General features: G+C 39.9%; 1 protein-coding gene across 2 annotated transcripts in view; it reads left to right on the top strand.

Moving 5' to 3' along the window:
- The window catches only part of LOC129853521 (leucine-rich repeat transmembrane neuronal protein 4-like), a 58,852-nt gene that overhangs the window by 6,971 nt on the left and 25,893 nt on the right, over positions 1-25,988 (top strand). The window contains exon 2 of one of the 2 annotated variants that reach the window (XM_055919651.1): positions 3,014-4,557. In XM_055919651.1, coding sequence (XP_055775626.1) covers positions 3,014-4,557 — 1,544 coding nt within the window. Of the gene's footprint in view, positions 1-3,013; positions 4,590-25,988 lie in introns of both variants that reach the window. The other variant, XM_055919652.1, reaches the window with a different exon arrangement.

Genomic DNA, 25,988 nt, shown 5'->3' with positions numbered 1-25,988 from the left:
TCAATCTCAGCTCTGTTAAAATTACACTCAAGAAAATATTTTATCGATCATAGTGATTCATGAGTATCATTAAAACAGGTTAACATGCCTCACCGACATCAGACAACTATATAGAAAGCTCTTAAATAGCTGAAATAAGTAAATAAATTAATTGAAGTGAGAATAATCAGATTAATTTATACAGTACCTTACACAGACATGGTGGTATAGCAGGATTCAGGAAGATCAAAGTAATGTGAACCAAGAGGTTGTGAGTTCAAATTCCAGGTGAGGACATGTTGAATAATAATTTCGCATGAATTGAACACGCACAATGTTGTCATGTGTGTCAAAGATGTAAATTGAAAAAACTGTATCTTAAAAGCATTGTGTGTGAGTATCCCTAACCTTGCCAAGAGACAAAGAACCATGAGTGGTTCACCAATCAGGGCCTTGATGAGCTTGGTAACATGACATGATGTGTAATGATCTTTTTTGGACACATTTTTGCAACATTCCCATGAAACTTGTCTAGAACATTCATGTCTTATGTTCTGAGAACATGGCAACCGTGTTCTGTATATGTTTAGTGGGATATTGATGGAATAGTCTCCTAACCCTCAGAAAACTGGACACAAAATGTTTTTGCAACGTTCCCATGAAACTTGTCTAGAACATGAATATCTTATGTTATGAGAACGTGGTAACCACATTCTGGGTAAGTTATATTTGACATTAAGGGAATGGTCTCTTGGAAACATTCCTTGCACATCACAGGAACATTTCTATGAAAACGTTAGTTCATGACCAAATTAGACTATTAAGGGAACGTTGTGGAAATATTTTTTTCCCAGGGCAATGTGTTACATAGAGACAGAGAAATGAACAGGGCAAGGGAATCATGTGCTGATTCTTATGGATTTTTCTGTATAATTGCCAACCAGAAACATAGCCGAGCCTACCACTGACTCTTTAGTCTTTTTCTGTCTCAGTCTCTATTTGCATTTATGCATACATTGTTCTCAGTCCCACAACTGGGCTGGCCAATTGTTTTCCAGATACCTCTCTTGCCCCATGATATAGTACTCCACTAAATGTCCAATTACTGCAATGAAAGTATTATGACATGTGAGATGGAAGTTAACAACTTTTATAACAGCTTTTATGCCACATAGACTTCTTGTGGCTTGAGCTCACATGCATGGGTCACTAATATATTTTCTCAAATTACAAATCCCCATCAATTCTTTTAATTTACAAATATTACTGCTTGGCCATTCTTTTAATAGTAGTTCATTCCAAAAAAATTAAAGCGCATGATTCCTTTATAGCTGCTATACCTCTTGAACTACTAACCTTCAATATTACCTCACATTACTCTCAATATCACCCACAGGAATACAACATTGATGGATGTGATTGATAATTAATCTATAAAAGCACACCAGCAGCTGAACACTTGCAGCATGCAGCTTTTGTATTTATACTGAACAAAAATAAAAACTCAACATGCAGCAATTTCAAAGATTTTACTGAGTTACAGTTCATATAAGGAAATCAGTCAATTTAAATAAATTCATTAGGCCCCAATTTATGGATTTCACATGACTGGAAATACAGATATGCATCTGTTGGTCACAGATACCTTTTTAAATAGGTAGGGGCGTGGATCAGAAAACCAGTCAGTATCTGGTGTGACCACCATTTGCCTCATGAAGCGCGACAAATCCTTCGCATCGAGTTGATCAGGCTGTTGATTGTGGCATGTGGAATGTTGTCCCACTCCACTTCAATGGCTGTGTGAAGTTGTCAGACATTGGCGGGAACTGGAACATGCTGTCGTACCCGTCTATCCAGAGCATCCCAAACTTGCTCAATGGGTGACATGTCTGGAAAGTATGCAGGCCAGAATTGGGACATTTTCAGCTTCCAGGAATTGTGTACAGATCCTTACGACATGGGGTTGTGCATCATCATGCTGAAACATGAGGTGATGTGGCGGATGAATGGCACGACAATGGGCCTCAGGATCTTGTCACGGTATCTCTGTACATTCAAATTGCCATCGATAAATGCAATTGTGTTCTCTGTCCCTAGTTTATTCCTGCCCATACCATAACCCCACCGTCACCATGGGGCACTCTGTTCACAACGTTGACATCAGCAAACCGCTCACCCACTTGACACCATACACGTGGTCTGCGGTTGTGAGGCCGGTTGGACGTACTGCAAAATTCTCTGAAGCAGGTTGGAAGCAGCTTATGGTAGAGACGTTAACATTAAATTCTTTGACAACAGCTCTGGTGGACATTCCTGCAGTCAGCATGCCAATTGAACACTCCCTCAAAACTTGAGAGATCTGTGGCATTGTTTTTAGAGTTGCCTTTAACTGCCCTCAGCGCAAGGTGCACCTGTGTAATGATCATGCTGTTTAATCAGCTTCTTGATATGCCACACCTGTCAGGTGGATGGATTATCTTGCCAAAGGAGAAACGCTCACTAACAGGGATGTTAACAAATTTGTTCAGAAGATTTGAGAGAAATAAGCTTTTTGTGAGTATGGAATATTTCTGGGATCTTTTATTTCAGCTCATGAAACATGGGACCAACACTGTACATGTTGCATTTATATTTTTGTTCAGTGTAAGTTAGATGTTTTAGCACACAGTACCACAACCACTCTCCACTATTCCCCTAAACAACCCCTAGGTACGGTGCTTTCATTCAGATCAGTGTTTCTCAACCTCTGACCGTGGATAGGCGCTGGTCCCTGGGATGAAACCGATTTATTCTTATCTCAAGTGCTAGTTTGAATGTAAGCGGTTCTAGAAGCGGGAAGGACTATAGCCTGCTGGTCCCCTAAAACAAGTTGATAAAGCTTGTTTAAGAAAATAGTGCAGAAAAGTAGATACTATTTTCCCTCCCACTTCATTCATAGTGTCAACATGTTTATTCTCAGCATGATCATTTTAACAGATACTGACAAACATATACACCTTTTGAGTGTCCTTATCTTTTTTCCCCGTGTCTGCAGGATCCCTGATGCGACGTAGATGGCTCATGATCCCATTGTTGGTGCAGGGCTGGCTGCTAGCGTCTCCAATCAGTGTTCGTGAGCGAACCTGTCCTCAAAGCTGTAGATGTGATGGGAAAATAGTATACTGTGAGTCCAATGCCTTCCGGGATGTGCCAAACAATGTGTCTGTGGGATGCCAGGGCCTCTCTCTGCGTTACAACAGTTTAGTGAATCTCAGAGCTAGTCAGTTCTCAGGCCTCAGTCAGCTTGTTTGGCTTTATCTCGACCACAACTACATTAATACAGTGGACAGCCAAGCCTTCCATGGGGTACGGAGGCTCAAGGAGTTGATTCTCAGCTCTAACAAGATCACACAGCTACAAAACAACACTTTCCATACTGTCCCTAACTTACGCAATCTTGACCTTTCTTACAACAAGCTGCAGGCCCTCCAGCCCAGTCAATTTCAGGATATGCGGAAGTTGCTTAGTCTCCACTTGCGGTCCAACTCCCTGAAAACGGTCCCAATGCGTGTTTTTCAGGATTTGCGCAATTTGGAGTTCCTCGATCTTGGCTACAATCGATTGCGAAGCCTGACTCGAAATGCTTTTGCTGGACTGCTCAAGTTGAACGAGCTTCATTTGGAACACAATCAATTCTCAAAGATCAACTTCTCTCACTTTCCCCGCCTCACCAACCTGCGGTCACTCTATTTGCAATGGAACCGAATTAAGTCAATAAACCAGGGTCTAACCTGGATGTGGACGTCCTTGCAAAAACTGGATCTTTCTGGAAATGAACTGCAAGTTGTGGATGCCAGTACGTACCAATGTCTACCCAACCTACAGACCCTGAACCTGGACTCCAATAAGCTTAGCAACATGTCCCAGGAGACAGTGGATAGCTGGATCTCCCTCACCACCATCAGCCTCGCTGGTAATGTGTGGTACTGTAGCCCTACCATCTGCCCCTTAGTGGCCTGGTTGAGGAACTTCAAGGGGAACAAGGAGACCACTATGATTTGTGCTGGGCCTAAGGAGGCCCAGGGAGAGAAAGTGATCGATGCAGTAGAGACATTTAGTATCTGTAAGGTCACTCCCACCACCCCTTTTGTCTCAACCACAGCCTCCCTCAACATCCCATCTCAGCCTGAGCTCCTGCCCCTTCCCACGTTGCTCAGGGTTGAGGAGGAGTTGACTCGCAGTGCTACGACCATTCCGTCTCCTTCAGGGGTCTCCCCTACCACCCCAGAGCAGGACTTTGAGTATGTGTCTCTCCATAAAATTATTGCTGGCTGTGTGGCACTTTTCCTGTCGGTGGCTATAATTCTCCTGGTTATTTATGTGTCCTGGAAGCGCTACCCCAACAGCATTAAGCAGCTCCAGCAGCGCTCCATGGTCAAAAAGCGGCGAAAAAATGTGCGGGAAACAGAAAGCACTCTCAGCTCACCTCTGCAAGAGTATTATGTGGACTACAAACCTGCAAACTCTGCAACTATGGATGTGCTGGTTAATGGGACTGGACCCTACACATACACAATCTCAGGCTCCAGAGAATGTGAGGTATGATCCATTTCCACTGCGGGGCACCAGAGGTAAATTTCTCAGTGATTTTGGGGATAAAAATATATTTTGCATTATCCTTTTGCTGTTTGTTTGTTGGATAGGAAATATGAGTCAATGCATCATGACTTGAGTCATAACATGCCAGGCTAGTTCAGATCCATTTGTAAACCCAGGTCATGTTGTAAAGTACAGTATGCCTCTTTCAGTCAAAAAATAAGTATCATGAATTGATTAAGAGAGAGTGAAGCTTGAGCTTTCCTGCACTCCTGTTTGAATATGTATATCTTACTGTAGGCAAAATAGAATGTTTTTTTATTTTTACGTACCATATCAAGTCACTGTGCAGTGAGTCTTTAACTATCGTGTATATTCGCTACAACAGCATACCTTGCTGATGGCTTTATACAGTATGTGGTAAAATGTCACTATTGTCTTATTTTAACTCTCTCACTCTCTTACTTACTATCTTGATTGTGATAAATTGACAGAGGCTATACCTTTATCACCTCTCGGGTGTAATGGCTGGTATATTACATGACATTAAAGCTCAGTAAAGATATTGAATGATCAAGTACAGGAGATCCTCAGTAGAAAACACTCTATTTCTATTGAGATAAGTTCGATATACAGTATTATCTCAAACATGGCCTCTCTCTCTCTCTCTATGCCTCTTTCATTAGATGTTTCTGGTTCTAGCCAAAGAGGTGCAAAACCAGGCAGGTTTTTGTTGACAATGTAGTACCACAGTAAGCAGATGCCCTTGATGTTGTAAACCTGCAATCAGGCTGTTTTCTTACAGTAAGAAAGACCTTGATTTTATAAACAGAAAATTGGAAGTATGCATTGGAGATCTGAGACTGAGTGAGAGGCTGTGTAGCGAGCTACACTGAGTGGTTTAGAACTGAGTAACAAAGGAATGTATACTGTAAAGCAGTGTTTCCCAACCTGGGGTACTACAGGGGGTACTTGAGAAGACTCATGAGACCATAGGCCTACTGGTAAAATGCACATGAGGGGTTCTTCAGGGGTACTCCGGGCAGAGCAAAATTCAGTTTTGAAAAAGGTTGGAAACCACTGAGGTAGAGGTAGAAGGGATAAGTAGAGTAGTGAGGAGAAGGAAAGTTGAAAGAAGGTTTTCCCTTCACTACTTTTACCCTTTAACATATCACCACTATTTTAGCCAACCACCTGTGTTTCCTCTGATGTCTCTCAAAGCCTCATTTGATAAAGATTAAGCGGATTTATGGTCATCAGTTCATTGATTTGTTTCCCAGACAAAATAATTATTGAAAAGAGAGGGGACATTGCGTAATAGCGCAACCAGATAAAAAAATCTGACATAGGGTACCCCAGTAGATCTCATACTGTTAAGCTTTACAAATTCAGCATAATAATAATGTGAACTGATATTATGGCCCTCTGGCCCCCTTAATTACAAGGCATCTAATCAGATTAAGCCAGTCTATTTCGCACATTTTACCTTACAACTGCAGAGTTACAGTATACCATACATTGAAATAATACTTATCAAAAGTAAAGCAATGGCATTCATATTTTGACTACTGAAGATGGAAATTCATACTGCATAGCTTATTTTTACATGACCATTTCTCAGGCCCACAGACAGATGCTAAGGAGTTGAGGGAGGAAGTCGCACAGAAATTCTTATTGATTTGCACATGCTTAATTAGGCACTTTTGCGTGTGCCCTCTCTTTCCCTGATGCCATGTATCTGTCTTTCCCTGATGCCATGTATCTGTCTTTCCCTGTATTGGTGCTTGTTGGCTTTTGGCAGAATGGTAGATAATGATTAACAGGGCATGCTTTGTTTGGGGAGATATAGTAGGGCCACTTAAGTCTGCACCTTACTCTCTGACTCAGTGTTCCCTTTGGTAGCCAAAAAGCCCATACACATTGGAGTGTAGAAAGGTTGCTCATGAATTGCAACAATATTATAGAAGGTAGTTTCTATTTCCTATAATATTTTAGCACCACTTACCAGTGCTTTGCCTCGTTACAGTATGTTTTTCTTCATTTCCTCCTCAAGTATCTCAAATCCCACATAACATACCGAAGGCGAAAGCACAAATGTATTTTAGATGCATGTTCTCAGTAATGTCATCCATTATTAATTGCACAGGTGCAGAACAGTTTCTAGTCAGGAGGACGTCCTCTGCAGAACATTTCTCAACCACAGTCTGCAGGAGAAAGCTGAGATGAGAAGAATTGAGGCAGTCTGTCTATCTTGCTCTTATATGAGAATGAGGCGATTCCAAACCAGGACAGCCCAGAAATATTTTGGGTATCTGAAATTGTCATGGCAGTTCTCACATAGAAACTTAATAATAGGGAGGGAGGATGTTTGACATGCTTTTTACATTTGTGTCACAATTTGTTTTTAGAAAATCATGATGAACGTTAAGAATCTGTTCTTAACTGGCTTGCCTAGTTAAATTATGGTTAAATAAAATAAAAAAATAAGTTAGCCTGACGACTCACATTAAAATCCTTCTGCTGCTCTATCGTTCGCTGCATACTTTAGTCTGAGACTGCCATCATTGAAGTCATTTGTGGTGACAAGGGGTGTTATACAAAAAAAGTTTGGGTAACCAAGCAAGATGAAAGTTGTCATTTTAGGCCCTTTTTAGACTATACATGCCTCCTGTAAGACCCTATTGTCCGTGAACCATACCTGATACAAACAACATCTTGGTATATTTATGCTCACAAAATGTTACATTAATTTATTCAACATCAAAAATATTTATATTCATATTTCAAAAGTACCCTTGCATCCTGTAAAATCCTATGATCCGTGAACCGCACATGATACAGACAACATCTTGGTGTCATTATACTCCTTACAGTGTGCTTTAAGATATTATATTATCTCAATGTACTCCTTTTGATTTTGTTCATTTCTAGACATGTTGCTTGGAAAAAATATTTTCAAACCGGTGTGCCTGGCACCTACTAACATACCCCGTTCAAAGGCACTTCCATTTTTTGTCTTTCCCATTCACACTCTGAATGGCACACATACACAATCCATGTCTCAAGGCTTAAAAATCCTTCTTTAACCTGTCTCCTCCCCTTCATTTACACTGATTGAAGTGGATTTAACAGGTGACACAAAAAAGGGATCATAGCTTTTACCTGGTCAGTCCTCCCAATGAAGTATCTATGTGACAATTTCCAGAACAATCTGAGATCCCCCCCCCCCCCAAAAAATTGGGCTGTCCTGGCTTGGATTTTTCTAATGTGGTATATGAGAGCACTAAATGGAATACTTAATCTGGCTTCTGTTGGCAGAATAACTAATAGCCTTGCAGATGAATAGAGCAGAGGTTTTCCTCATCTCTATTATCCCTTGTCCTCTCCTCCTCAATGGGCAGCCAGAGCAGTTGGAAATGTAATAGGATTTCTGTAGTTCTCTTTTATGCCAAACATCAGAATGCAGAGCAAGCTTAAACATGTTCTCTGAATATGAGACAATTAACACTTGAATTACATTTATGGTCACATTCCAGTTTCAGTTGGAAACATTTCACGCCCCAATAGCCCTACTTTCTTGTCTCTACAATCTCATTTTGCCCTCCCTCTTGCTTTGTAATGTAAAAGCTGTTAGTTTGTGTTTTCAAGCTGTGCTCTCATGTTACAACCTAGTCTCAGAGAATTTTGTATTATTCTGTATGTACAGTACCAGTACAAAGTTTAGCCACATCTACTCATTCAAGGGTGTTTATTTTGTACTATTTTCTACATTGTGTAGACATCAAAAATAGGAAGTAACACATATGGAATCATGTAGTAACCTAAAAAGTGTTAAACAAATCAAAATATAGATGCCAAGAGTGTGCAAAGCTGTCATCAAGGCAAAGGGTGGCTACTTTGAAGAATCTCAAATATAAAATATTGACTTTTTTGCTTACTACATGATTCCATGTGTTGTTTCATTGTGTTGATGTCTTAACTATTATTCTAGAATGTAGAAAATAGTAAAAATAAAGAAAAACCCTTCAATGAGTAGGTGTGTCCAAACTTTTGACTGGTACTGTAAATCCGAGACACACCATTTAGTATGATATGTTACGTTTCGTATGGTATGTATTCATTTGTGGATGTCCATGATCCATTTCATATGATATGTTACCAATTTGAAAAACGTACACAATGTTACAAATTTGCAAAATGTACAAAATGTTACAAATCTGAATAGCTGGCTAACATTAGCTAGGCTAGGGTTTATGGTTAAGGTTAGGGCTAAGGGATAGGTTAAAGGGTTAAGGTTAGGGTTAGGGTTAGAGGAAGGGTTAGCTAAAAGAGTTAAGGTTAGGTTGAGGGGAAGGGTTAGCTAACATGCTAATTAAAGTAGCTAAAAAGTATTAAGTTGTTAATTAGCTAAAATTGTCCGTGATGAGGTTCAAACACACAACCTTTGGGTTGCTAGACGTTTGTGTTATACGGCTACTTATCCACCCTGACCAACCACCCTCCTTTCATTTTTGGCTTAAGTAACCTTCTATGTATGTAACCATATCAAACGTAACATATCATACTAATTTGAGTGGCCCATATTTACTATGTTACATCTAGTCTATGAGACCAGGCTGCATGTCTGTGAGTCATTCAGTAGAGAGGGAGATGTAATGATATAGTAAAGCACAGAATCTCTCCTTCCTCTATGGCTCCCCTGGTCTGTTTATGTTTCAAGTATCACTCCCTTTCTTTGAAATCAAGGAAAGAGTTTCTGTATAGGTTGATTTGATTTATAGAATTTAGATTAGAGTATGAGTATGGCTGAATCAGACATAGAGTAATCTCCTGGGTTAAACAGGTGGACAGCATCCTCCTAATATTCCTCAACAGCACTCAATGGCTAGTTCATGATACCACTATTCAGATTAATCTTTTAATCAGAATGGAGATGCCATGACCCAGTCCTTTATACTGATCAATTTTCCCTCCATTTTCTGAATGGAAATATATTTGACTGATAATTGTTTACAGGTTCCCATGGTTTTATACCATTCTTACCTCATTTATCATCTCTGCTACAGCTTCTTGTAGCCTATAGAATATCAATAGATGGAACTTTTGGCAATGGAAAACATGATATTTCCAACTCTTTTTCAATGGAAGAATCATAATCAGATCCATTATGATTTAGTTTGATACGGTTTTGTCCATATCAGTGGTGCTGACATTTTAAATGTGAGATTATTGCTGTTCTGCTCTGCATCCATGTCGTTGTCATGTGCTCCATTTTGTTTTGTTGTTACATTACATTTTGTGTGACAGAGAGAGTGAGCGGATGGAAGTGGATTGGGAGGAAAGGGAGAGAGATCAATGTTCTGTAAAACATTCTCATCACAGATAAATCAGTGGGTGAGATTATCCTTTGACCGGAGAACAGAAGCATTTCATCAACTGGAGGTCAGGATTGTGTATCAATCTCCCTCCCCATGCATGTTTGACATTATTGAATCCTCCCGTTTATGGCAATTCTTCTCGATCTCAGTCAATCTCTTTCTGTAGTGATTGAAGCCCAACGTCCAGAAAGTATGCTGGAGGGCATGCTTAGCAAGAGAATGGTACTATCCAGTGTTTACATGAGTGACAGAAGAAGTTACGTTGTTTAAATAAATGCATTTGTACCCAAATAAACAGGCGTTATAAAACACAATGTGACCATCTGTGTACTAACGACCAAGAATATGATGAGCAAGACACAAACTGGTGTGTGTGTGTGTGTGTGCATGCTTAGAGAATTAACTGAATTTGACACATTATATGTATGGTTGTGTATTGAATCAAGGCTCTGCATATAGAAAAGTCTTTATTGTGTCATCTTAACATTGAGTCTGGTTTCATTCACAATTGAAGGCCAATCCTTGAACATATGTTGAGTGGGCATTGTTTTGATATTCTTAGAAACTATTTGATTGAAGTGTATTGTAGCAAATTGGCAGAGCTGCCAACCCAGATATGTAATGGAGCCCTGTGAGAGCCCAGGCTAAAAGGTTAATTGGTCGTTATCCAGTGATTGATGTCAAGGTTGTCTAGACATGCCAAATTAGCAGTGTCTGAGGTGAGATGAAGATGGGTAATGGCTCATGAGACAGGGGGTAGCCTTGAAGCTTATACACAATTGCTTTGGGAGAAGTTAGAAACAATATGCTGCTCAAAAAGCTGTCAGATACCATGAGGCTGATTGATGGAGGGACTTTTGACTTTTTGGGTATACCGCCATCAAAGGTTCAATTGATTTCATCACACTCACACTGCTCATGGCAACCTTGTTCTCAACTCTTTTGATCAAAACAAACTGTAGTTGGAGACGTCAGGTTGACCATAGCTGAATTAAAGCACCTCAAACATATGTTGATAAAACCCCATTTCTCACAGACTAGTTGTAGGCCTGTTTTATTACAGAATTATGTGTATGCATCACTGAATACTCATCAGCTAGCACCCATTATACAGCCATTACAGAAATCTGAGGGTCTAAATCTGAAGCTTGCAGTACATAGTATGGAGGAAAGATGGGGAGGTAAATATTGGTGAGGTAGTGTCAAGATTTAAGGGCACTGACAACCTGCCTGGTTTTAGACCAACTGAGTTATAGCTCTCTCTCTCACTCCCCCCCCCCCTCTCTCCTATCCCTCTCTCTCTCTTTCTCACCTTCCTCCCGCTCTTTCTCTATCTCGCTCTCTCCCTCTCACCTTCCTATCTCTGCCTCTCATTAATCATTTGCTGGTGACACAGACATTGCGCTGTGGCCCAGTCCCTCTGAAGGTCATGCCTTGTGAATCAGCAGACAGGACCCAGAGAGCAGCTCTACAAACAGGGGCCTGTAGCTGGCTCTGGAGAGATGCTGAGTTCATGTCCTACACTGGGGCTCACAAATATTATGTGTCAGACAAGCAGAGGGAGTTCAAACAGGCTGAAATCTGAGAAAACACGGTGCTTTTTGACATTGGATTGTGTTTGTGCGAGCCTGACATAGAAGGCTACATTTGTTTTCCATATTTTTTTACACACTTCAAAAGCACTTGCACTGATATTTGGACCCCCATGTCACTGATGCCTCTCAAACAAGACTGCAATGAATGAGCATCTGAATACAAACCTGCAATGTGTTTTTTAGCACTCTTTTAGTTGTTTTGGAAAATTTCATTCGCTTGAATTTACTTGTATTGCATTGGCTTGGTTATTTTGACAACATGAATGCTCGTATAGCATTTGTACATCTGTCCTCAACGGGGGTCTGATGTAGTTTTTAGTGAGGAAAAACCACCCTCTCTTCTTCCCTCCGCTTTCTTCTCTTCTCTTCTCTCCTATTTCTTTCCTCCCCCTTCTCCTCTTCTCTCCTCTTTCTTTCTTTCCTCCCCCTTCTCCTATCTCCCCCTAGGCTCAGCCAGCCTTCATGGGAGTGCATACAATAAACAGCTCAGAAGGCTTAGTGGCCAGGGTTCCTACTAACCAACTAATTTCCCCACAAAATTGTATTTGTGCCCTTATTTCCACCAAGGTCCTCTCAACACTGCCTCGGCCACAATGAGGAAAAAGGCCACCAGGCTGGCAGAGATGTTCCATTGGGTAGAGGTTCAGTTACTTCAGTTGTCATGGAGCAATAAATGACAAATAAAGTGGCTGGCACCAGCTACTGCTAGGGGGAGGCCGCTTCAGAATACTAATGTCATTTCTGTCTGAATCTGGACGAGGAGGAGGGGAAAGTCTCAGGTTTGGCATTAACTGGAAGAATTTTTCGCTTGATATGTTGAAATGGATTCATTGGTAGCAATCTCTTCAATAGAGCCATTGTGGCCATTGCTACAGCATGGACACAACAGTAACAACCAATAAGGATGTCATGGAGAGGCATTCCTAACCTTTTTGAAATGACAGTATAATGGGAGGATATTTATTTGTCTATATAGGCTAGGATAATGACATTAAAACCACACATGCCGTCTGTGACGGGGACTTCAGTGTGTGTGGGAGTGATAGAGGAGTGGCCCATCTGAGGAGATTAATGGTTAAACCCTAATCTGCTTGTGTTATTTATTTCTGAAGAGAGCCCTGTTGGATAATCAAACTGTGGCAAAATGGATCCATTACCCCTTGTAATCAATTACATTTAGTGCCCTCAATCCTGCATGGCTGAAAGAACAGATGTAGGCTAGTATTTCACCCAAACTCCTGTCAGCATCCTGAGCCTCACCAGTACTGCCACACCAGAATACACAGCTCCTGAATCAGCACTTTCAAAGGGATCTTTATAAAGATGATTACCAGGTGTTCCTCTCCTCTGTAACTCTCCTCGCCATAAAGCCTCCCCTTTGTCATCTGATTTGTTGATGGCTGTGACCCTCCATCCCTTCATTTTTTTTGTGGCCAACTTTTATTTATTTTTTATTTTTTTGTGAGGGGTTCAGATCAGACAGGCAATAATATTCAAATAGTACATATATAAAGAAACAAAAAACAGTAGATTAATATTTTTTTAAATATTTGTCCTGTCTGTCCCATCTCCTCTCTCCTTCCCCCGTTCTCAGTAGGTGTGACCCATTCCTATTCCCACCTCCCTCCCTCTCTCCCCCCACTGGCTCATGTTGTGGACATATCTATGCATGAAACAAAACATCATGGGCAACTCATCTTATGTTTGTATAATTGTTTGTGGGACCAAGGCACACATGAATAGAATCAGCCTGAATACATCGATATTCGCTACAGATATAAAAAATACAATTGATACGTTCAAACGTGATTACATTACATGAACTAATAATAAGCTTTTGACCTTTTCGATTCCTCTACTGAATGTATCTAATATTGTTTCCCTGGCGCTGTTCAAAAGAGCTATGGAGAGCTCTAGTGAATGAATGTCAAGGAAGTTTTGTACCTCTTGAGTTATGCTGAGTTTATGTGGAGGCTTCCATCTGGTCACTAACATTATTTTTGCCGCAGTCAATCCAGACAACCATGCTCGTTTCTGTGGTACTATGAGAGTCAGTGAAGAGTCATACTTCAACAATAATATATTGGGGAGATAGGGAATTGAGAACACAACAGACAATTTGGAATAGAAGCAAATTGGCAGTGTTTCCGGAGTCAAATAACATCTGTGAATTAATTTGTAGTGTATTAGTTGATGATTCAAATTCTGGGAGGACATTGGGATATTGTTTTAGAGTCTTTTACAATCAGTTTTTTTTTGTAGTCTTTAATATCTCGATTCCATACCATAACTATTCCTATTGGTTTACGGAGAGCTTCTAGCAGTTTTTTAAAATATAGATTGGATATAAAACCTCCACTTCTGTTTTGACTGGCTAACATCTCAGTGAGTGGATGGAATGGGAGTGGTTGACTCTATAAGTCGCATAGCGGCTCTTAACTGCAACAAAAAAAATCGAAATGACGAACGAGTTAAATTATACATATTTTTTAGGTCATGAAAGGTTAATAAACCTTCATCATTCATTATGTCCAAAAGTTTAATTTCTTGTTCAGACCATTGTTTAAAAAAAAGTATGTTTCGCTCCCAAAGGTAGGGAGTTATTCCTAAATATTGGTGTTTGGGTATGCCATTGCACTTCCCAATCACCCAGTTTTTCAATTTGTTGCCAGGTCTGTATTGAATGGGCGACGATTGGTCCAAACTTATTACGGCAAAATATAGGAGTTAAGGCAGAGAATAGTACATCTTTCAATGTAAATGGTGACACTATATTTTCCTGTTTCCAACCAAGGAAGACATTTATCTTGATCAAACCATTTGTTATGTGGGCAGAGCACTAGAGACAAAGCATAGAACTTGAAGTTGGGTAAACCTAGACCCCCAAAACCTTTGGGTTGCTGGAGTGTAGTCATTTTAATTCTGTGACGTTTCCCTTTCCATATAAAATTCAAGACTAAACTTGGGATCTTTTCCCAGTACCCTAATGGCGAGGACAAAGGAAGCATGCTAACAAAGAAATTGGCAAGACATTCATTTTGACTATCAAAATTCGACCTGATGAAGTTAATGTTCGTTTAAACCATCTGGCGAGATCTGCTAAATTTGCAGTTGTGACATTTTGTAGTTCTCCAAAACAATTTTATTTAGAGAGGGAAAAATGTCAATGCCCAGATATTTAAATTGGGTCACAATTGGCATCTTCAATTCTATATTGAGATTTAACATTGCTTTGTTAAGTGGGAGCAGGCATGATTTAGTGAAGTTGATCTTAACACTTGATATACTGCTGAATTGTCTGAATATACTTAATACATTAGGGAGGGATTGTGGTACATTGTCAAGGTACAATAATATGCCATATGCATATAATGAGATTTGGTGGCCCGTCCTTAACTGATATTTGCCCTATACCTTGGGATTGACATGCTTTTTTTAGCTAAAGTCTCCAGTGATAGGGCAAATAGGAGGCTGGACGCTGGACAGCCTTGGCGAGTTCCCCATTTGATGGCGAACTGTGAGGAGCATTGGTGACCCATCAAGACCATCGCAGATGGCTCCAGGTCATTGGCTCCAGGTCATCTATAAGTCCATGCTAGGTAAAGCTCCGCCTTATCTCAGTTCACTGGTCACGATATCAACACCCACCCGTAGCACGCGCTCCAGCAGGTATATCTCACTGATCATCCCAAAAGCCAACACCTCATTTGGCCGCCTGTCCTTCCAGTTCTCTGCTGCCTGTGACTGGAACGAATTGCAAAAATCGCTGAAGGTGGAGACTTTTATTTCCCTCACCAACTTTAAACATCTGCTATCTGAGCAGCTAACCGATCGCTGCAGCTGTACATAGTCCATCTGTAAACAACCCACCCAATTTACCTACCTCATCCCCTTACTGTTTTATTTATTTATTTTTCTGCTCATTTGCACACCAGTATCTCTACCTGCTCATGATCATCTGATGATTCATCACTCCAGTGTTAATCTGCTAAATTGTAATTATTCGCTCCTATGGCCTATTTATTGCCTACCTCCTCATGCCTTTTGCACACAATGTATATAGACTCATTTTGTTTTTTCCCCTACTGTGTTATTGACTTGTTTATTGTTTACTCCATGTGTAACTCTGTGTTGTTGTCTGTTCACACTGCTATGCTTTATCTTGGCCAGGTCGCAGTTGTAAATGAGAACTTGTTCTCAACTAGCCTTCCTGGTTAAATAAAGGTGAAATATAAAAAATAAAAGAGGGGTTACTAGACAGTGTTTTTAACATAGTCATAAACATTTTGCCAAATCCCATACATTCCATATTAGCTGTGGGAAGTAGCACCCCCAAACTACATCCCGCGGCTATGCCTCCCGTAGTATACCAGAGATAGGACCATTCAAGACGGTCAAAGCCCTTCTATGCATCAATTGAAAGGACTGCACAGGGGGTGGTATATTAGGTGTAATATGTATTATATGTACAGTAGGAGATGTCTCAGATTGTCTGATGTCAGTTGTCATGGAGCAATAAAAAATAATTAAGTGGCTGACTACTGCTTGGGGGAGGTTGCTTTGGAAGGATTTTTCGCTTAGATATGATATGTTGAAATGGATTCATTGGTAGCAATCTCTTCAATAGAGCCATTGTGGCCATTGCTACAGCATGGACACAACAGTAACAACCAATAAGGATGTCATGGAGAGGCATTCCTAACCTTTTTGAAATGACAGTATAATGGGAGGATATTTATTTGTCTATATAGGCTAGGATAATGACGTTAAAACCACACATGCCGTTTGTGACGGGGACTTCAGTGTGTGTGGGAGTGATAGAGGAGTGGACCATCTGAGGAGATTAATGGTTAAACCCTAATCTGCTTGTGTTATTTATTTCTGAAGAGAGCCCTGTTGGATAATCAAACTGTGGCAAAAGGGATCCATTAAACCTTATAATCAATTACATTTAGAGCCCTCAATCCTGCATGGCTGAAAGAACAGATGTAGGCTAGTATTTCACCCAAACTCCTGTCAGCATCCTGAGCCTCACCAGTACTGCCACACCAGAATACACAGCTCCTGAATCAGCACTTTCAAAGGGATCTTTATAAAGATGATTACCAGGTGTTCCTCTTCTCTACATCTCTCCTAGCCATAAAGCCATAAAGCCCCCCCTTTGTCATCTGATTTATTGGTGGCTGTGAATTCCTCTTCATCCCTTCCTATTTCACAGCTAAATTATACATACAATAGGAAATGACTTGTTCACAAGATAGCTATTCTCATCCTTCCCTTATAACTCCTATAGATTATTGATAACCAGACCATGTCTGGTCAGGAGCAGAGATGGGCACTATTTCTGAGTAAATAAATAAATAAATATATTTAAATATGTATTTAAATTACTCCTGAGTATTTAGCAATTTTTTATTACAATGGACTGAACTACACTCTAATGTATTTTGTAACAAGATACCTTCGAGAGCTATAATTAGTATTTTCAAAATACAAAATACTTTTCTATAAAAAATGACATCTGTCCACAATTTTGTGGCCCCCTTTCACCCTGTATTGCTATCAGAAGAAGCACTATGGTGTGATAAGAGCGTCTGCTAAATGAACTAAATAGAAATGTATTTGTAAATATTAGCAATTGCAAAGCATGCTGAGGATTATTCAAATGTTAAAAAAGGCCAATAGTAATACCCAATGGTAGGTGGTGGACCGTATGAAGCTGTATTAAAAACAAAACAAATCCAAGATGGCGTAGCAGTGGGATGTCTGTTTTGACTGTCTTGTCCCGTCCCTTGTACATGTCGTTTTTCTTCGTATATATTTTTATTATTTTTAAATCTCATTTTCCATCTACGAACTGAAATTACTCTCCTGCAACCTGCCTCACCCAATGTGTTATGGATATGCTATTTTTACACTTTTGAACCGGAATCCCCTTCAGAGGCTAGCCAGCTAACTAGCTACTAGCTAGTCTTCAGTTAGCGACTGCTAGCGGTCATCACCGTTAACTCGGACTGCCAGCCTCAGCCCGGTCAACTCCTGCCAGCCTGCACAGTTTGATATTTACCCAGAGCATATCGGACTGCTTTTCTCTACCACATCTCCGGATTCTTACCGCAAGCTCTGAACCTTTACTCGGATCATCGCAGCTAGCTAGCTGCTATCAGAGTGGCTACTCCTGTCTAACGTCTCTGTCACGAAGCAAGCACAAGTTAGCCTGGAGCTAGCCTCGAACTAGGATCCATCAAGCAATCCCTTGGCTTCAATTACCACTTTTGCCATTTGGCCTGTACCCTTTGCTGCCGACACGGAGCCCCGCTCAAGAAAATGGTGTTTGGGACAAAGTTTGTAGTCTGAGAATTCCTCTTTCAACACGTTCCTATGGTCAGATATTTTTGACTCGAGGTAACAAGGTTTCAGTAGTAAAGTGGGTTGAAGCCAGAATATCAGCAATATCCTTCAAGTCTAATAAAATTTCCCAATATTTCTCATTTTCAGGAATCTTGTCACCAATTTTTAGGAGCAGTAATCTCAAGTCCAGTTCTCATGACCATTGCCTCCGATTGACCCTTTTAAAACTTCTTCTCAATAGGGGGTGCTGTTTGCACTTTGTAATAATTTTGTTCCCAAATTAAACTGCCTCGTACTCAATTCCTGCTCGTACAATATGCATATTATTATTACTATTGGATAGAAAACTATTGGATAGTTTGAATTATATCTGTGAGTAAAACAGAACTGGACTTAGAGCAATTTTCCTATGCGGATGTGAGAATGCTGAAATCTGCTGGCTGTTCTGAGATCTGTTTATAAATCTGCCTGTCTTCTATTGGTTGAGATGCAGTGCATACGTCTTCCCCTGGATGTCAGCGAATAGTGAGTGTTTCAGTACGCCAGAACATTGTCGACCTTAAAACAAATCACACTGCACATGTTTGTGCAAGTATTGACGATACAGAAACTAAGGACATATCCGATCTTGACGTTTCCATATCAAACTGCGAGAATGGAGGTGATGAGGATTTAGAGGAGTCACTGAAACACAAACTAGCATCATTGTTTCTTCGAATGCAAACTATTTTGCATGTCTTCAAGGCAGCAACCCAGGAAATAGTTGAGGAACTTCGTAGTATTGTCTCAGCTTCCAGCGAACTTACCAAAAAGGCAATTCAAACCGTATTAGTACAGAATAACTGTACTTTAGAGCACTCTCTCATTACAACCATAACAGTTCAGACTACAAATCCTTTGGCCACCCTATCAAAGGGTGGTCTTAGTACCAACTACAGGAGAAAATATTTTTACAATAATAATTTTACCGTAATTGAGCCAGTGGAGTATGTTCTTGATGAAGCTCTAAAGAGAACCTATACATATGTCCCAGTTTTGAAGATTTTAACAGAGCTCTTGAATCGGAATGATGTCCTAGACAAAATCCCACAGATGTCATATATCCCCGTCCACTTTATACTATGATCAAATGAGGCCAAAACTAATGCTAACCATATCATATGCTTTCTGTACTAATGAAATATCTCCTTCAGGAGTCCGCTGTATTTTATCTAACAATAACATGGGTTAGCCTTAAAATCAGTATCATCAATAATTTAATATATATTGCATAGAATGGGATCCATTATCTACAGTAATTTACCATCCCTAAGAACTGCACCATTTTTCTTTTCATACTTAAATTTAATGCTTATAAAATCACTATTTTTCTACCTTCATCTTTTTTCCTGCCCTGTTGGCTTAAAATATGTTCTAAATACTTAACACGAGTGTACCTTTTTTTTAACATATCCTAACTAATTTTCTCACCGTATTCATCTAAGAAACTATAATACACTATAATATCAATTTCACCGCCTTGTTGTATTAAATTACCTTAAACTCAGTATTTACCAATGACCTTAGATTCGCCATCCAAATGGCTTTCCAATGTGGCTGATCAGACCACAATGGAAAGTTATGATAGAAGTCATAAGTCATACCACCATATTACCACCACTTCAAAGAAGTGTGTCTTACTATATTAGACAAAATAAAATGTACGTATTTATGAAAACTCAGAAAACAAAACTTCTAATATTCCATATCTGAGTGTATCCCTTTAAGATATTTTTTCGCTGGGAAACATGGAAATCCCTTCTAACCCAAACGTTTACTACAAACAAAACGTAATAACTATATTGTACATCAGCTCCACCGGCTGTACCCGAACAACTGTCAAATCAATTTGAGTACCGTTATGGTGTATTCTACTTTATGACACAGTTATTATTGTAATTTATGACAGTTTTACGTTAGTACTCAATGATATGACAACGTTAGTTAGCCACAACCAAACCTTTAAATCTATCGCAAGCTTTCCAACTTTCTCTACTCCAACTTTTTTTAAACACCATGTACCTCGCTAAATTTATATCGCATGACAGTCAATCTATAAAAATGAAAACATTCTGATGAGCACAACTTTATCGTATCGCTCCGTTATTCTTTAGAATTCATCAGGTTTAGGTAACTGTCACTTCTACGATTCAGTAATTTAAATACGACTCCCGTCTCAATACATTATTCCAGCAGATCATTTAGGCAACACAACGTATCACATCGAAAGCGCCTCGCTATCATTTAGAATGGATTAGTCTTTCAATTTAACCTCAACAAGCTATTAAAATGTTCAGTTTATATCGTAAACAAACTAAATAACCGTATCTCTCCCGGCAAAACATATCAGTGTTTGAATTACAAACAGGATGAATTTTAGTCTCTCTGTGCCAAGGCTGAGATACTAACCCGAGTCTCCCGCGTTGTAGGCAAAAAGTTTCTCCAGCATAGCCAACCCTTTGCGCTCCTTTAGTTTTGCCTTCTCCATGGCATCTTTAAGTTTACCCCTTCATAACTCTCCCTCCGTTTTCCACTCTCAACAAGTTTGCTAAATCCTGTCCTAGTTCGGTTAAATCTTTCCTGACTTTCCCTAGAGTTGCAATACTTATTCGATTCCTGTCTGTCCGCTCTCTCTCTCCCTCTCTTTTTCTGGCTTCAGACAACCACACCCTAGCGGTATCTATCCCCTCTACCCGCTGCTTCCCTATACTATCTCTGCATGCCTTATGTATCAACTTTATCATTAATTCTAATCTTTCTACATCTATACTTCTATCTATCTCCATTTTGGGCATTAGATTTACTCAAATATTCTACCGGGTTCACCGTCGACTGGGAGACCGTTGGGCGCGTTAATACTGCCTTCCCCTATCCACTCTCTGTATAGTTTTTCTGCTCTCTTCCATTCCTTTCCCTCTTTACCACCATTTATTTCTAGGGTAGACTTCAAAGTTTTCAACACTTTTTCTATCTCCGGAGTCATTGTATATATATATCAGTCTGCCTATAAATGCCTTATAGGTCAACAAAAATGAATACACTTCAGTTCTCAACACATTCAACACACTCAACACATTCAACATATGCACTGTGGTTCCCCTAAGATACCAGCCCCGACTGTAATATCTGATGTACTTTCATTCACTCTGTAAAATTATTCCGTACAAACTGTGTGTCCCAGAACACTTTTAAATCCCGTAGGGCCTTCAAACTTCGTATTAGTATGCCGACTTAATACTCAATGTACTACAGTCATTCAATGAAGTTATCTTATTTCCAATATAACGGGACCCTGGCCAGTAGTATTATCCAATCAAACCGTCACCGGTACACCGACTGATGACTAATGTATTACATTCATTAGATTTGTCCGTAGCAAACCTTCATACACATATCCTTGTCTCATTGCGCACTAGTGACTTATGTGGCAGGCTGGGCACAATGCGCGCTAGGCACAGGTCGCCAGGTGCACAGTGTTTCCTCCGACACATTGGTGTGGCTGGCCTCCGGGTTGGATGCGCGCTGTGTTAAGAAGCAGTGCGGCTTGGTTGGGTTGTGTTTCGGAGGACGCATGGCTTTTGACCTTCGTCTCTCCGGAGCCCGTACGGGAGTTGTAGTGATGAGACAAGATATTAACTACTAACAATTGGATACCACGAAAAGGGGGTAAAAATTCAAAAAAAATAAAAGATTTGTAGATATCCTAACTTGACATTTAAAGTCAAAACATTTAGTTCATTTTACTTATCGGATCTAATTTGAAAGTTGAGTGAACACGTAGTTGATAGCTGATTCAACTTGATTTTTCAAGTTAAGACTTGTTAATGACTTGTCGATATTATAACTTGCCATTTTTCGTCTGGTGTTGTTGATTTGACTTCTTGGTTCTGACTTGAAAGTTAAATTAACACACAGGTCTTACCTGATTTAACTTCATTTTGGAAGTAAAGTTTATTTAACTTATTAGTTCTGATTTGAAAGTTGACTGAGCAAATTGTTCTTTGCTAACTGAACTTGATGTTTTAAGTTTACAGCTTTTGTTGAGTTGAAGTTAACTTAACATGATTTGTCAAATCAACACATTCTGCACATTTAGTAGACTTTATTTACCGTGTGACAAGCACTCTGGAGCGGTTGGCTTTGTCAACTCAGTGCCTGTAGAACCTCTGGGGAGATCCTATCAACTCTACCCTAGCCTGAAGAACAAGGGATAATTCTCCACAGAAATGACATGTCGATCACTGACATACAGCGTTACTCGGGGGCAAGGTTAATTCATTTTAATCATCTGGTTCCATGTCAAACTGTAGTGGTGGTTCAGAGTTGTTAGTGGAGTAGAAAAATGCAAAGAGATGAAGGTGAAAGGCCACACCTTCACAGGAGGTTTGTATAATGGCAGGCCCATGGGGATTTATTCAATGATATGAGATCTCTGTTCTCAGTAGTACACCAATACTGAACCGTGTGATGATCTACCTGTTGACAACCTTCTGGCTGTGTTTTCATCTAGCGTAGCTTTTTCTACACTCTAAAAATAAAGTGTTTTGAACCCCTCACTGTGTGCCAGAATACTGATTTGTCAGGTGTTTGAAGTTACACTGAAACCACAGTTCTTCAAGCAGATGCAAACTTCAAAACCTTATTACGAGTTTGTAGCCAATTATTTAGGTGTTGTCCTTATACTGTTTCAATTGAGTTTCCACAGTAGTATGGCTGGTAACTCATTTCAAAGTGTCAGACCATTCTTCTCAGTCTTCTGTGGTAAGTTCATATAAGGCCAACATCTGGCTGCCTCATCTCCTGTCGGCTCACATTTCCAACCACATCAATATTGAGAGAGTGCGCTCAAGTTCAGGGCCCATCTTATATCACTTACACAGCTGGTAAGCCTCCTGCTCCTTCTATAAGACACTTGCACAAAAAAGTCGCCTCAGGATCAGCTAAATCTGATCTTACTGAGTGATTCATTTTTACTTAGTCTGCTGCAAATTTTATTATGTATGAGATAACAGAAAAGATCCTACAATGTGAATCAGCAGTATGTTTTACACAGCAAATGATTGCAATTTCCCAAAGAACCATAATCCTTTCTGAATCTTTTAGGTGAAGGTCAGTTCATCTGAGTTTAAAACCTGAGGAGAATCTACGAATATGTTAGAAACCCGTTTTACTATCATCCCCTGTCACAGAACAATATAATTGTCTATAGCCTCAGAGTTAGACTAGTCCTGTACTGTTATCACCATGGAAACTGAAGCATAGGGAAAGGCCTGCTGGTGTAGGGGAGCTGACAATGGCATCACAACATGCTGGGGCTTAGACCAAAGACACATGTAGACGAATATGTTAGAAACCCGTTTTACTATCATCCCCTGTCACAGAACAATATAATTGTCTATAGCCTCAGAGTTAGACTAGTCCTGTACTGTTATCACCATGGAAACTGAAGCATAGGGAAAGGCCTGCTGGTGTAGGGGAGCTGACAATGGCATCACAACATGCTGGGGCTTAGACCAAAGACACATGTAGATGAAAGAGAGATTTTTTTTATCACAAACTTAAAATATTGTATTATTTGTTCTCTACAGTTGTGTAGCTTACTCTACGAGAACTCTAGTCCTTCAACATAGTGACACGCTGGCTTGAGAATGTACTCTACTAGACTCTAGTCGACTAGAGCAGGGTTTCTTAAAATTGGTCCTGGGGACCTCCCTGGGTGCACATTTAGATTTTTGCCCAAGCACTACACAGCTTGCTCAAATAATTAAAGCTTGATTATGAGTTGGATTTCAATCAGCTGTGTAATGCTAGGGCAGGAAACTAACTGTGCACCTGGCAACTGTGTCAGTGTGCATTGCACCCGGCCCACCACAGGAGTCACTAGAGTGTAATGGGACAAGAACATCTCTGCCGGCCAAACCCTCCACCAACCCAGACGTTACTGGGCCAATTGTGCGCCACCCCATGGGTCTCCCGATTGCGGCCGGCTGCGACAGAGCCTGGACTCGAACCAGGATCTCTAGTGGCACAGTGGCAGAATCACTTTGCAAGAAAATGGAAACAAGATCGGTTCCACGCAGTATCTACAATATGATAATTAGTTGGTAGTAGATTTTTTTTTGGAGTGCATGCCTTATCCTATATTAATCAGAGCATAAAGGTTTAGTTTGCGTACAGTACCCCTATACTCTGTAAATAATATATGTTACTAGGCTGAGGAATTGTCTGAGTGTGTCACACTGTGAGAGCACTGGTAGTGTAGCGACGTGTTAAGAGCTGGTGACTCTGTTTAAGGAATTATTTTCCAAAGAAGGCGTGTGTGGACACCACTGTTTTTGAATACATTTTGATTAGACATGTGGTAACTGCGGCCAGCCGTGTATTCCAATTAAATTAAAGTGATGATTGAGACAAAATAGAACATCTCCAGTACCACCATTCAATTACACATTACACACTATTTTCTAGCTCTCAACATTCAGCTTGTCTGGCCTGCAGGGAAGAACTGTTATATTTGTAGTCAATCTTATCTGTTCACCTTTCTCTATTTTCAATCAGCAGCCTTTCCTTTGTTTCGGGAACACATTGATGTTCATGGATTTCCCCATGATATTCTGACCCATGTGTTTATACAAGTTCATAAACCTTGCCTGTTGACCAACCATAGAGCCTTTAAGGTTTATCCAGAGGATGCTTGACTGTGCTGTTTAAACAGCACGTCTTTTATCAGTGAGGAACTGGAGATCTGGGTGATATCTGTATACTGTGTTGGAGAAGGTTTTATCATATGAGAGATATTGCCTTGTTTCTTTGAACAAGTACTGTACAGATACTAGTCAACCACAACCAGTGCCCTTTCAGTCAGAACTGGGGTGATTGCATTATTGTTTTCCTTAGAAGTTAATGTTTCTACTGGTTATTTTCTTATCATTTTGCACTTACTAAAGTATCTCTGTTTTGCAACATTAGCTTGATATCCCATCCAGAGACAGCCAGCCTGATAAACCAAATGAATACATTAGGGAATGAAATGGTCTGTCCCTTGCACATTCATGAGTATGCAGTGGGTCTCTCTCCATACGTACACTACAGACCTCTGCCCCTTGTTTCCTAGGTATTGAAACCTGCTCTATTTCTTAGTGAGAGAGGGAGGAGTACAATTTCTGGAGAATGAAAAACGAAGGTGTTCTCTAACCATGTACTGTAATATTACTGTCTCTTTGAACTTATATCAAATCTTTTGTATCATGTCATTGTGTGTTTCTTTTGTATAATGTACTAAAATATCACTGTCTATTCAGCATATGAATACAATTAAGAACATGAATAATAATGTCAAAGGATTTAGCTTATGTGTTTCAACATTTTGTAATATGAAAACAAACACTTAACTAAAGACAGGTTGGCTCATGCTGTTACAGCAATAAGCCAAGAAGAAATTAACAGCATGTCCTTGCATCATTTTTCTATGGCACACTATGATTTCTCTTGTACTCTGTTAGTTCTCAATTTCAGACAGTGAGAGGGTAGGGCAGGAATAGCATGTAGGGTGCTGTACAAGGTCTCTGTTCTATGTTTGGACATTAAACATTCTTTGAGTGGAAATTTAATTCATTTTGTCAACGCTTGTTGGAATTGCAACAAGGCTTGTAAATTTGTAAGAACGCTTCTATGGGCATTCACTTCACAGTACTACTGAATATATATTCTGTTATCATCACTGTCCACAGCTTAATCCTACAACACATTGTGCATCATGTTTGTTTAATGGAAAATAGCTTTATACAGGCTATACTGTATAGGCTAAATAGTACCTGAAATTGTTGTCCACAGGGATCTACCAGCTTTCTTAATTGTATATTTGTTGTAAGTTTTAATAATGCATACAGATGTAGGATCTTAATTTGACCCTGTTGCAGGAGACATTAAACATTTGTTGTGTATTTGAAGTTAAAAAGACTTCGGAAGTTTTTAATTTCCACTCTGAAATTTCAAGCTTGATTTCCCCTCATGAAAAATGTCCATTAATTATAATCCACATAATAATTCACATTTCCTGTTGCTGCGGGAT

Source organism: Salvelinus fontinalis, chromosome 4, assembly GCF_029448725.1.
Source record: "Salvelinus fontinalis isolate EN_2023a chromosome 4, ASM2944872v1, whole genome shotgun sequence".
NCBI lineage: Eukaryota > Metazoa > Chordata > Actinopteri > Salmoniformes > Salmonidae > Salvelinus > Salvelinus fontinalis.
The sequence above is the reverse complement of the archived record's forward strand: the minus strand, read 5'-3'. Positions and strand labels throughout refer to the sequence as shown.